Source organism: Rhinatrema bivittatum, chromosome 1, assembly GCF_901001135.1.
Source record: "Rhinatrema bivittatum chromosome 1, aRhiBiv1.1, whole genome shotgun sequence".
NCBI lineage: Eukaryota > Metazoa > Chordata > Amphibia > Gymnophiona > Rhinatrematidae > Rhinatrema > Rhinatrema bivittatum.
The window spans coordinates 489,695,456-489,708,958 of NC_042615.1; the positions used below are offsets into that span (position 1 = coordinate 489,695,456).

Here is a 13,503-nt window from a genome sequence, read left to right on the forward strand (position 1 = left end):
TCACTGACCCATTCCAAAACCTCTGAATCATTATCCTCGGCGCCAGAGAAGGACTGGGCCGAGCACCGAGGGAAACATCGACATTGGCACTGACGGGAATCGCGGTCTGGTGCCGGCACTGACACTGGAGTGGCATTGACCTTCACCGAGCTGCCTCCGAAGAGGGCCTGGGGAGAGGAGCCCCCATCCTTCTCTGGAACCGGGAGCCCAAGGTTTTCCCCACCGATACCCCTCTGGATGCTCCAGTGAAGCCTACCCTGCCTCCTATCCCAGGCGCCATGCCATCCATGACAGCCTTTCGGGAAGAATTGGACCAGATGATCCAAGAGGCAGCTCTAAATGCTCTTAGAGGCTTCCAGTCGCCACCGGTGTTGGCTCCCATGCCACCGCTGGAACCGGCGCCTTAGATGCTGGCTCCACTCCTCGAGCGCTTAGACCCTCTCATCAGTGCCTTGCCATCGATACCCACTCTATCGGGTACCTTGCCACCGAGCCAACTGCCAGTCCCTACCGGTATCTTCGGAAGAAAAAGATGCAGGCCCATCTCCTCAAGAACCACCGATGCCGGAGCCTTCAGGCCTTAGTCCATTGACGCCCATCATTGGCACTAGTGCCATCGGTGCCGGCACCGCCGGCTTTGATACTGGTGTTTTAGGGCCTCACCGTTCATCCGCACCACCTTCCCACCCTCTTGGGTTTGGGTTTCTCCCTCCATCTGGAGGTCCGATGGGTGAAGGAGAGCCTCCCTATGACCCATGGGACGGTGCTTCATCCGAACACTTCTCACAAGCTTCTGAGGAGCTTCTTTCCAAGCCTTCGCCCACGGAGGAAAGGTGCCGTTCACCACCAGAAGACCTCTCCTTCGCTAGTTTTGTTAAGGAGATGTCTGAAACTATCCCATTCCAATTGGAAATGGAGGAGGACGCAAGGCACAAAATGTTGGAAGTCCTACAATTTGTGGACGCTCCAAAGAAGGTGATGGCAATTTCTGTGCACGAGATTCTTTTAGACCTCTTATACCACCTCTGTGAGCACCCAGGAACTGTGCCTCCAGTTAATAGAAAGACTAATGCCACATACCTGGTATAGCAAGCCCCAGGTTTTCAGAAAAGCCAATTACCTTACCAATCTGTAGTGGTAGAATCAGCTCAAACGAAAGCCAAAAGGTCCCGCCCTCACTCCTCTGCCTCACCTGAAAAGGAGCAAAAGGCGTTGGATGCCTTAGGCCGCAGGGTGTTCTAAGGGTCAATTCTATTGGCTCATATAGCGGCCTATCAGCTTTACATGACCCAATATAATAGGAATCTCTAGAAGCAAGTCCAGGAATTCTCGGAGACCCTGCCTGAACAATTCCTGGAGGGCTTGACCTCCATCCTGCAAAAAGGATTAGAGGCTGGAAAGCATGAGGTCAGAGCAGCGTATGATGCTTTTGAAACTGCATCTAGAGTCTCAGCAGCTGGAATTAGTGCCAGGAGCTGGGCTTGGCTTAAAGCCTCTGACCTCCGCCCAGAGATGCAGGACAAATTGGCTGATCTCCCCTGTACAGGAGACAATTTGTTTGGAGACAAGATCCAAGAAGCAGTGGCGCAGCTCAAGGATCATCACAAAACCCTGCACCAACTGTCTACTGCCACCTCAGATACCCCTACTGCATCCCAAAGGGGCCTGTGAAGGGACACCAGGAAACAAATTTATAGGCCATGCAGGTATTACCTTCCTGCATCCCATGCTCGGACAGCCCGGCCTTCTCATAGAGGCCAACCTCGTCAGCACAGAACCCCTAGAACTCCTAGAACGCAGCTAGCCCCCCAGACTGGACCTGCAGCGGGATTTTGACTCTTATCTAGAGAGCAGAAGTCAACCTCCCTTGTACCCCCCCAACCAGTTTACCGGTGGGAGCCTGCCTGTGCCACTTCACCAACAAATGGCACTCAGTCACCACCGACTGATGGGTGCTGTCTATCATAACCCACAGTTATCATCTCAACTTTCTTACTGTGCCCCCAGACTCCCTGCCCGCTCCGGCGTGGTGTCTCAGCGATCCCACACAGTACTCCTCGAGGCAGAGTTCTCTACCCTACTGCAGTCCAGAGCCTTAGAACCGGTTCCCCGGATGCAGCGGGGAAGAGAATTCTACTCTCGATAATTTCTAATCCTGAAAAAACTGGCGGCATACGTCCTATCATGGACCTCCGAGCCTTAAACAAATTCCTCTGCAAGGAGTGGTTCAGAATGGTTTCCTTGGGTACCATGCTCCTGCTTCTGCAGCAAAGAGACTGGCTCTCTTCTCTAGATCTTTAAGATGCTTACACCCATATAGCAATCTTTCTTCCTCATCGCAAATACCTGCGATTTGTAGTGGGACACAAACACTTTCAGTACAAAGTACTACCATTTGGCCTTGCCTCAGCACCCCAAGTGTTCACAAAGTGTCTGGCAGTCATGGCGGCACAGTTGAGACGTGAAAACATCCATGTCTACCCATAGCTGGACGATTGGCTCCTCAGAAGTCCATCCAGAGAAGGAGCACTCCACTCCCTCCATCTTACCATATAGCTGCTCCAGTCGTTGGGGTTTCTGATAAATTACCCGAAATCCCATCTGACTCCATCATGCCAGCTATCTTTCGTCGGAGCAGACCTAAACACCACCATGGCCAGAGCGTTCCTCCCTAAGGAATGCACAAAGACACTATCCAACATGGCCAGTGCAATCCAATGTCGTCAGACAGCCTCGGCTTGTCTACTCCTAACCTTGCTGGGACATATGGCATCCACAGTCCATGTCACCCCAATGGCTTGTCTTGCCATGAGAATGACGCAATGGACCCTGAGATCCCAGTGGTCCCAGTCAGAGGTCATCCAGATAACCAGCCAGCTTCGACAATCCCTGGCTTGGTGGGTACGGGAGTCCAATTTATGCAAGGGACTACCCTTCCAACCACCAGAATCTCAAATAATGTTGACCACAGATGCCTCCAGCCTAGGCTGGGGAGCCCATGTTGGCGGACTTCAAACACAGGGAATGTGGACCAAGGCCGAAGCAGACCACCAGATCAATTTTCTGGAACTCCGGGTGATACGGTATGCCCTCTTCGCATTCCAGGATTGCCTATCCAACAAGATAGTCTTGATTCAGACAGACAACTAGGTAGCCATGTGGTATCTAAACAAACAAGGGGGCACAGGCTCTTACCTGCTCTGCCAGGAGACAGCGCAGATCTGGGCCTGGGCTCTGTCGCATTCCATACTACTGCGAGCCACTACCTGGCAGGCACAAAGAATGTGATGGTGGACCGTCTCAGCCGGACTTTTCATCCCCACGAGTGGTCCCTGGATCCCTCTGTAGGGAACAGAATTTTCCATCATTCTTTTATGTGTGGAGTTTTGTGAAATAAGTTTTGCATTGTATTTGTTATCAATGTAAAATTTCAAGAGTTCTTGGAAATTATTTAAAATTCAATAAATATAAAATAAAAAAAATCTCTTTGCGTGTGGTTTTGTGTAAAGGGAAGGAAGGTATATGAACATATTCCTGTGCTTGAGAGTCCCCACATGTGTGACAGTTTGTCCTGCTTGTCCATGGAGAAAACAGAGTTGGTTACCTGACACTGTTCTCCATGGACAGCAGGATTAACAGTAACACATGTCCTGTCTTCTGTGTTCTTTCTGTAAACTACAGTTTTTTTATAGATTGAAGGAGCTTAGCTGAAGGCTTTTGGGGGCAGGGCAACTGAATGTATGCAAAATATTTTAGACTATTCCAGTCAGTAGTTGATCACCCTCCGTACAGGTTGCTGTGTGGTGATGCCACCCACCTTGTGTGACCTTTAATCCTACTGTCTATTCACAACACCAGTTATAAAGGTACAGTAAGTGATTCTGTTATCTGACTACACCTACTTATAGATCTTTCTGTTGACCAAGGTGGTGGTCTTACTGTCTGAGTTGTTAAATTATTTATCAGATGACGTTTGACTTTCAGCAGAAAAATGAGAAACCTCTCTCTCTCTCTCTCATATGATAGTTACGGATTCGAGACCTTGAAGGAAGTTTACAAGTAGAAACGGCCAGCCATGCAGAAGTTGCATCTCATATGGATTTGTTAAAGCATCAATTCAGAGAAGTGGAACATGCTTATGAGCGAGAGAAAACCCGAGCCGATGAGACTAGTTCAAAACTAAAGAAGTAAGTTGCTACCTTGTTGTATATTAATTTGCATAATTTATTGTGCAACCTTATTGACTCAGTTGCTTCAGTTCACAGTGAGTAAGGAGGGCAGCATAGCTAAGTGATATCTGATTTTGTTTTAGTATTTTTTATATTTATAATAATGCAATATTTTTGTTATTGAAGACACATGAATTGTATTTGATGTATTTGTGTGTTTTGAATTTGAATGTTATATTAACGTTGTAAGATGTTTGGGTAATCTGTTTGAGCTAAAAAGATGGGGTATAATTATAAAGATGATAAAAGAAGTTCACTTTAATTGTCTGAAACTGCAATCTGAGTGATATGTCTGTGTAATAATATGAATAGGTACATTGGCAAAGGTATAGTAATGTCTCAAGTAGTGCTTGTACAATTTTTTTCAGATGTATAATTATTGACAAGACTATGCTATGAAATGGTGATTTTGGATGCATTAATGTGTGCATTAAACATTTTCACAACTTGATTACATTACAGAGCTGGAGATGAAGGTTTTCTATGCATAATTTTTTTTTATCACAGAAACATAGCATATGACTAGGGTCTTTCATTTTTAGTTTAAACTGATTTTCATTGATGATAAATTTTTGGCAATTTGCAAAGGTGAAAATTAGTTTAAATTGATTTTTCACCCACATTTCAAAAACATAATGGCTAACCTGTAATGCTTTTCAGCATCTCTCCTAGAAGACTGATGGGGGGGCATGCACAGGAACTGGGCTTGGACTGTATACAGAGCTAAAAAGTGTGGGAACAGCATGCAGATGTATGCTACAGCTACAGCAGTTTTCCCTACACTATGGGCCGGATTTTAAAAGGGTTACGTGCATAAGGTACGCACGTAACCCTTTTAAACCCCCCCCGCGCGCAGGTCTCGGGGCTTGTAAAAAGGGGTGGCCGGGGGCGTGGTTTCGGATCAGGGGCGTGTTCGGTGGTGTGTGGGCGGTCCGGGGGCGTGGCCGAGTGTCGGGGCCTGCTGCGCCGGCACGCGTAAGTTACTACTGCCCGGAGGCAGTAGTAACTTTTCAGATAAAGGTAGGGGGGAGTCTAGATAGGGCCGGGAGGGTGGGTTAGGTAGGGGAAGGGAGGGGAAGGTGCAGGGGGGAGGGGTTAGAGGGAACGGGTAGTACGCACAGGGCTTGGCGCGCGCAAGTTGCACAAATGTGCACCCCTTTGCGTGCGCCGACCCCGGATTTTACAAGATACACACAGCTACGCGCGTATCTTATAAAATAAGGCGTACTTTTGTTTGCGCACGTGTAGAATTATAAAATCTACTCCTATATGAGGAAGAAGGAAGTTGTCAGTGGGGGAGTGGATCCAGATCCACTGCCAAAGTCAGTCACCACTTGAGTTGTACCAGAGGAGGTAGGCCAAGGCTGCTACTGAGAAGGGAGGCTGGAATAGTCACTGTGGTGAAGGTTGGTTGGGGGTGGGGGGGGAAGAGTCCCAGAAGTGCCATTGGGAAGGAAGACCAAAGCTAACACTGGAGCAACTGCTGAGGTGGGAAGAAGGGAGAAGAGTGAAGGGGACACTGGGTGGGTTGATGGATGAAGGAAGATGCTGGGGGAAGAGGAAAATAATAGGTAAGAAACTTGAGTGAGGGGGGAGGGGAAATGCCAGGAAGCAGAGAGATGCTGGGGAGAAAGAGGAAGGGAAAAGAGGCTAGAAGTGGGAAGGATTGAAAAGAAATGAAAGAGAAATGGGAAGATGCTGTGAGGTTGTTGTTAAAATTTTCATCTAGCCATTTTAATGATTATTGTTTTTCAGTTTTTTAATACAATTATTGAAACTGAGAAAAATAATACAAACCAAGTAAAAACCTTAATAGTCATACCAATTATAAGAAGGCCATCCCTAGCGCAGTGCAGTAATCCAAAACTGACTAAACCAAGGAGAAAAAAATCAGTAAAGAAGCCCCCTTCCCCCAAAATAAGCAAATCCATCAATAAGTCCGTATTATGCATTAAACAATACAGACAAAAGGTAAAACAAATACAGAAATTAAGCCATGACAAAAGGAATCCAAGGTAAATAATCTCTAACCTAGATCCAGTTCATATTCAGTAGCATACTCCAAAAAGGGCCTCCAGATTTTTGCAACACCAGAATAAAAGCAAGTTTGCTTACCGTAAATGGTATTTTCTGTAGATAGAAGGATGATTTAGCCATGCCATCTGGGTGACATCCAGTCGTCACAGGACAGAGCTTTCTCGCTAAGCTTGAAAAGTCTTTCGTCTGTGGCTGTGCAGCTCCTTCCTGCATGAATCGAGCGTTCTCCTCTGTTGATTATTAAGCAGATATGCAACGGTAATCTACGGCTGTTCAGGGAGGTGGGGGGGGGGGGGTGCATGGCAAAATTATCCTGCTGTCTACGGAAAACACTGTTTTTGGTAAGCAAACTTGCTTTTTCTTTTGATGATAAACATAGAAATGACGGAGAAAAAGGCCAGTTGGCCCATCCAGTCTGCCCAGCAAGCTCCCACACTTACTTTCCCATACTTATCTGTTTCATTATTTTCCCATACTTATCGGTTTCATCAACCACCAAGTTCAGGGCCCTTGTTGGTAACTGTTTGATTCAAAATTCCTGCCATCCCCTGTCATTGATGCAGAGAGTAATGTTGGAGTTGCATCAAAGGTGAGCATAAGGCTTAATGGTTAAGGGTAGTATCATCGCATCAAGCAAGTTGCCCCGATGCTTGGTTACCCAGACTACACAGATCAATGCCTTGTTGGATGTTGTCTGAATGTAAAACCTGTTTTCCACATTTTCCCCTACTGTTGAAGTAAAGAGCAGTGCTGTATATGTATTCAAAGTGATGTATCAGGCTTAATTGGTTTAGGGTAGTAACTGCTGTAATAAGCAAGCTACCCCCTCGCTTATTTGTTTACCCAGATTGTGAAGTTCACTTCTTGTTGGTTGTTTAGCCATGCTGTCTGGGAGTCCCAAGCTGAAGGTTGCTTGCTGTAGTGTAACATTTGTGGATGTTATAAGCAACCTAAAGTTTGTGGACAGCCATTATTTAAGTTGGATGTGATGCAACACTGCTGATCCTACTGCACTGTCTGATGCTGATTGTTGGTCGAGACATTAATGGGAAGTGAACGTGTATACTGATGACCATGTCGCTGCTTTGCAGATTTCTTGAACTGGAACGTATGTAGATGAGCTAATGAAGTTGCTGTTGCTCTAACTTGATGTGCTTTAATTGGATCCTTGAGCACTAGGGAATGAGAGTCATAGCAGAATGGGATGCATTATGTTATCAAGTTCGACAGCATCCTTTTCTTTACTGCTTTCCCCAGGGCATTCGGGTTGAAAGAGACAAAGAGTTGTGAGGTGTCTGAATGGTTGAGTTTTCTGTTTGTAGTATGCCAGGGCTCTCTTGCAGTCTAACATGTGTAGCTCTCTTTCCCTTTTACTCGCATGAAGTTTAGGAAAAATGGTTAATAATAAAATTGTTTGGTTTAAGTGAATAGCTGAAACCACTTTTGGCAATGATGGGTGTGTATGTAGTAGGACTTTGTCGTGATGAAATTGAAGGCATGGATAATTATTTACCAGTTCACTTACTCTCCTGGCTGACGTGACTGCTACTAGGAAAAGTACTTTCCAAGTGATGTGTTTCAAAGATGAGGACACTATGGGTTCAAAGGGGGCCCTCATTAGGCTATCTAGGACAACGTTCATGTCCCATGGAACCAGAGGTTTCTGTAGTGGAGGGTGAAAATGCAGTACTCCTCTCATAAACTTCGAAATTAATGGATGAGAAGAGATTGAGGAACCTTTATCTGTGACGTGATAAGCTGTTATATCACTTAAGTGAACTCTGATTGAAATCATTGTTAAACCCGAGGTAGAAAGAGAGTGTAGGTATGTCAGTAAAGCTTTTGGGGAGCAAGTGAAGGGATCAATACTTCATTTGGACACACCAATTAGAGTATCTAATTGGTTTGTCCAACAGAGAATGGAAACAGAGAGTAGGATTAAATGGGCAATTTTCTCAGTGGAAGGGAGTGGGCAGTGGAGTGCCTCAGGGATCTGTATTGGGACCCTTACTTTTCAATATATTTATAAATGATCTGGAAAGAAATACGACGAGTGAGATAATCAAATTTGCAGATGACACAAAATTGTTCAGAGTAGTTAAATCACAAGCAGATTGTGATAAATTGCAGGAAGACCTTGTGAGACTGGAAAATTGGGCATCCAAATGGCAGATGAGATTTAATGTGGATAAGTGCAAGGTGATGCATATAGGGAAAAATAACCCATGCTATAATTAACAATGTTGGGTTCCATATTAGGTGCTATAACCAAAGAAAGAGATCTAGGCGTCATAGTGGATAACACATTGAAATTGTCGGTTTAGTGTGCTGCGGCAGTCAAAAAAGCAAACAGAAAGTTGGGAATTATTAGAAAGGGAATGGTGAATAAAACGGAAAATATCATAATGCCTCTGTATCGCTCCATGTTGAGACCGCACTTTGAATACTGTGTACAATTCTGGTCGCCGCATCTCAAAAAAGATATAATTGCGATGGAGAAGGTACAGAGAAGGGCTACCAAAATGATAAGGGGAATGGAACAGCTCCCCTATGAGGAAAGACTAAAGAGGTTAGGACTTTTTCAGCTTGGAGAAGAGACGGCTGAGGGGGGATATGATAGAGATGTTTAAAATCATGAGAGGTCTAGAATGGGTAGACGTGAATCGGTTAGTTACTCTTTCGGATAATAGAAAGACTAGGGGGCACTCCATGAAGTTTGCATGTGGCACATTTAGAACTAATTGGAGAAAGTTTTTTTTTACTCAACGCACAATTAAACTCTGGAATTTGTTGCCAGAGGATGTGGTTAATGCAGTTAGTATAGCTGTGTTTAAAAAAGGATTGGATAAGTTCTTGATGGCGAAGTCCATTACCTGCTATTAATTAAGTTGACATAGAAAATAGCCACTGCTATTACTAGCAGCGGTAACATGGAATAGACTTAGTTTTTGGGTACTTGCCAGGTTCTTATGGCCTGGATTGGCCACTGTTGGAAACAGGATGCTGGGCTTGATGGACCCTTGGTCTGAACCAGTATGGCATGTTCTTATGTTCTCCTTCCAAGTTGCCTTATCCCACAGAACATCAGCTGATACATCACCAGTATTAAATTCAAAAAATTCTTCTATATCCTTAGTCATTGCCAAACATACTTTCTCATCTAACAATCAACAATCATCTAACTTCTAACTCTAGAACTGTGAGCACTTTAATACAACCATTCAATAAGACCATTCAATAAGACCATTCAATAAGACCTATCTCAACAGAACGCACAGTCCCCAATTCTAAAGCAGTCATAAAAATAGTTTATTCTTGAATAAGAATTGTGTGGGGGAGAATAAAAATTTAAATCCTTTTTTATTCAAGTATAAATATCTCCACTGATCTACTATCCTGCAACAATTTTTCAACCAATGAGGCATTAAGCTTCAAACTTTGAGACTGGTTCAGTTTTATCTAATGTAGGAGAAAGACCAAGTTAGTCTCCCCCAACAAATACCCTATCTTCAGAAAAAGACGAGATCAAAAAAACATGTATTGTTAAACTCAGTTTGGTTAACATTGAGGGAGTAAACCGAGGCCAAATTAATAACACACCCAGCCACCTTGCCCTTAACAAAAATATGTCTGCAGGGATTCTTATGGATTTTATCCACTACAAAAGGAAAGGTTCTTGTCAACCAATTCTGCCCCCCCCCCTCCCCAAACCAGTCCTTTACCTTAGCAGAAGCAAAATAGGAAGAAGTGATATATGTATTTCTTTATTTGTCAATAATGTGGTACAGAAAATAAACTGATTGAAGCATAGCTAGTACATCAAAGCAGTACAATCATGAAAACCAAACAAAATGACATAAGAGTCCACAACACCCAGTTTTTGTAAACAAGAAAGAACCCAAAGTAGCTGCCTAGACAACTAACCAAGTACTCATATAATCTATTCATACGTTTGCGCTAATCCCAGAACAAATGATATTTTACCATCAAGATTACATCAAAGCCAATTTCTGTAGTAAATAACTATTGTAAAAGCCTGCTTTCATCTTTTCCTTAATCGTGAGGTAATGTAAAAATGTCCACAGGCTGTAGCGAGATATTTACTTTTAGGTCCTAGTTCCCTATCTTGTTTAAAATGTCTCTTGTATAAAATACACCAGTACCTCACGTCGTAATGTTTCCCTAAGGAGCAAACCACTTTCAACTGGAAAGTTGTCTCCTTATTTTCAAAGAGCAACAAGATAATTCCAAAAGAGTTGATATGCTAATAAAACAACCTCACCAGCCCAAGATACTGTCAAAGAGGTATTTAGTAAATAAGTAAAAATAAACCAAACAAAAACAGTACATCCAAACAGAGAATCAAAGACTTAGAAATCCCAGGAAAACTCTTATCCACCCAACCTGAATACCCAAGGAAACAAGTCCTGCATGCAATACCAGACTAGCACCCAAAGCCAGGGATAAGAAAATCAAAATGTCCCTCTATGAAAGTGAGAGTCTGTAAAAGGGAGAAAGAGAAACCAGCAAAGAGTAGCGGGAAAATTGGAGAACATTAAAAAAAGAAAAGAAATCACAAATTAAATCCTCTTCCCCCCCTATAGGAATCCTCAAAGAGAGGGACAGAAACATAATTAAAAAAAAAAAAGAGAAAAAAAGAAATCCAGGAGATAAGATACAAGCAACATACGCCATCCATTCCACATGTGTCACAGTGTCTGGGTTTGGCAATGAGGGCTCCCCCCAGAGGGAAGGTGCTTACTTGGCGAGGCAGGGTGGAGAGACAGTGGCAAGGTTAGGAGCTGGAAAGTCACCAGGAGAAACACATGGCATGAACTCTTGATCCGGACCCAAGCAGGAAGCTTTATGTGCAGGCGCGTGCTGTATAATAAATACAAGTGCAGAAAATCTTGGAATACGAATACATTAACCTGAACAAGGCTTGAATACTTAGACAAGGCAAGGCTTGGAAATCAGGAAACAAACCGGTAGTGCTTCCACAGGGAAGATTCTAAGATGGCTACTGAACCATCTTTTTGTGTCCTCTGAGCATACCTTATATACTGCTGTGAATAAGAGGTACACCTAGTGCTTGTCCAATCAGACAGCTGCAGGTTGCATCTGACTCTCCAAGGAAACAGGAAAAATACACTAAAACTCCAGCAGATTCATGGCCTAGAAATCCCAGGGTCACAGGTTTGAACTCCATTGACCCTAGCAACATGTGGGAAGAAGGAATTTAACATATGAACATCAATATACCCTCACAAACATACTTAATCACTCATCCTATCCCATATAGGAGTGCAAGAACCCATTTCCAAAAACGGCAAACTCTCCCAAACAGTGCAGAAAAATAACACACCACTTCACAAACAAGCAAGCAGGACCTATAAGGCAATTCAGCAAAAATAATAGAGAATGGCACAGCCCACCAAAACCCAGCAAATATTCTGTCAGGGGGAAGAAAAATACAAAACGAGGTCAATGATATACAGTTAATCTAGGAGCGGATTGCTCCATTTCTCCTTCCAAGTGCTCAGGTGAAGACAGTCTCAATTTCTTCCTTTAGTTGCGACAATCTTTTCTCCTAGGTGAAACTTCTGACCACTTCAAGACAGTGGGAGAAGAGGGACCTCTGCTGTTTTTTGACTCTTCCATCTACTTCCCTGCAATTCTTCCAGATCAGTGATGTGATAGTCCTTACCATCATAAGAGAACTGCAAGTCAAATGGCAAGCCCCAGTGATATATTATACCTTAGTCATGCAACAAAGTAGTCAGGCTAAAGTTCTTCCTCCTTTTCAGGGTGCACTGAGATAAATCTTGAAAAATTCTCTTTGTACCCTTAAAGTCCAAACCATCTTTGATGCTGGGAGCCGTGACCAGGATGTGTGTCCGGCCAGGCAGTTAGAAACCTTCCCTCTATCCCCGAAATAAGTATGCATGTCAATATTAAAACTGGAAATAAACAGGAAGCAGCTTTATTTAACATAGTTAATATGAAAAGATAAAAACCTGTACATGGGCCAATACTTTGATAGCTTGGAAGTAACCGTGTACCAGCAAGATGGTGCATCCAAGGCCCAACCCCCCGCCATGTTTCCAAGCAAGGGGGCCCAATGAACCAGGCATGGTACCCACCCTCTCCGGTGACATAGCCTTTTCTTCAGCCCCACGGCTGACCCTTCTTCAATGAGGCAGGTCTAGCCTGTTCAATAGGTCCCCGTCGGCCGTACCGCCACCCAAAAGGGCCGTCCCCGGACCGCGCTGTGCCCTTAAAAACCTCACCACCAAGTTATCAGAAACAGCCAGGAGGCTGGTTGCTCCCGATGACGAGCCAGTGGAAGCCCGTCCAAAAGAGGCCGTCCCCAGGCTGGTACCCCCCCTGTTTCGATACCAAAGCCATCAAGAGTGGCTGGGATTCTCCAAATCATTCTGTTATCCTTTTGCTCTTTGGCAATTTTTGGAACATTCTTCTTTCTTCTGTAAAAATCAACAGCAGAGTCAATTTGCTCCCCAATATGTACCTCATTCAAAGCAACTTTCTTATTTAGGCCTTTTAACTCATCTTTAAGGTCAGAAATTGCACTGCTGATGTCTGATCCGAATAGCTTGATCTCTAACAAGTTTTGTAAATTACAGATTCCGCTAATACAATATCTGAATTCTGCTTAGAATCCCATGATAGCTTTAGCATAGGATACATCTGCACGTGCATCAGCAGGTTCAGCTGGGATCTTAGCAGATCTGTTAAATTTAGCCAAAGTAGCAGCATAGGCTGATTTAGACTCCATCTTGCTTAAAGGTATAAGAAGAGAACACATTAAATATTCAGCAGACCAAAAAAGGAAGCCACAGTGAAAAAACAATCAGACACCTTCCCTCAGTAATATAATCACTTCAAGTCCAAGATTCCAAAGAAGACACACACAAAAAAAAATTGCTGAGAAAATACTAGGAACTGTCAACAATAAATGAAAAATCATTCAATGTCCAATCACCAAAAATTCTCAAGTGCTGCAAAATTTAATTAAGAATTAAAATTTAATTAAGAATTAAAATAAAGTGAATAGTATCCATGAGCACTGCACAAATTCTCAGCAGATATAGGGTGGCTGTATTCAGCTTTCCTACAGCCTGGAGAGCCTACTCACTGCGCATTCCAAAGGTCCTGCCAACATCCAGCACCCTGGACTGCAGTCTTCACATGCTAATCACCCTGAAGGGAAACGGGG

General features: G+C 43.8%; 1 protein-coding gene across 8 annotated transcripts in view; it reads left to right on the plus strand.

The window, feature by feature from the left end:
* The window catches only part of CCDC171 (coiled-coil domain containing 171), a 982,183-nt gene that overhangs the window by 132,158 nt on the left and 836,522 nt on the right, over positions 1–13,503 (plus strand). For all 8 annotated transcript variants that reach the window (XR_003857717.1, XM_029608527.1, XM_029608555.1 and 5 more), the window contains exon 8: positions 4,027–4,187. Coding sequence is in view for 7 of the 8 variants with exons in the window: in XM_029608527.1 (XP_029464387.1) it covers positions 4,027–4,187 (161 nt within the window). In the remaining variant the exon portion in view is untranslated. The remainder of the gene's footprint in view (positions 1–4,026; positions 4,188–13,503) is intronic.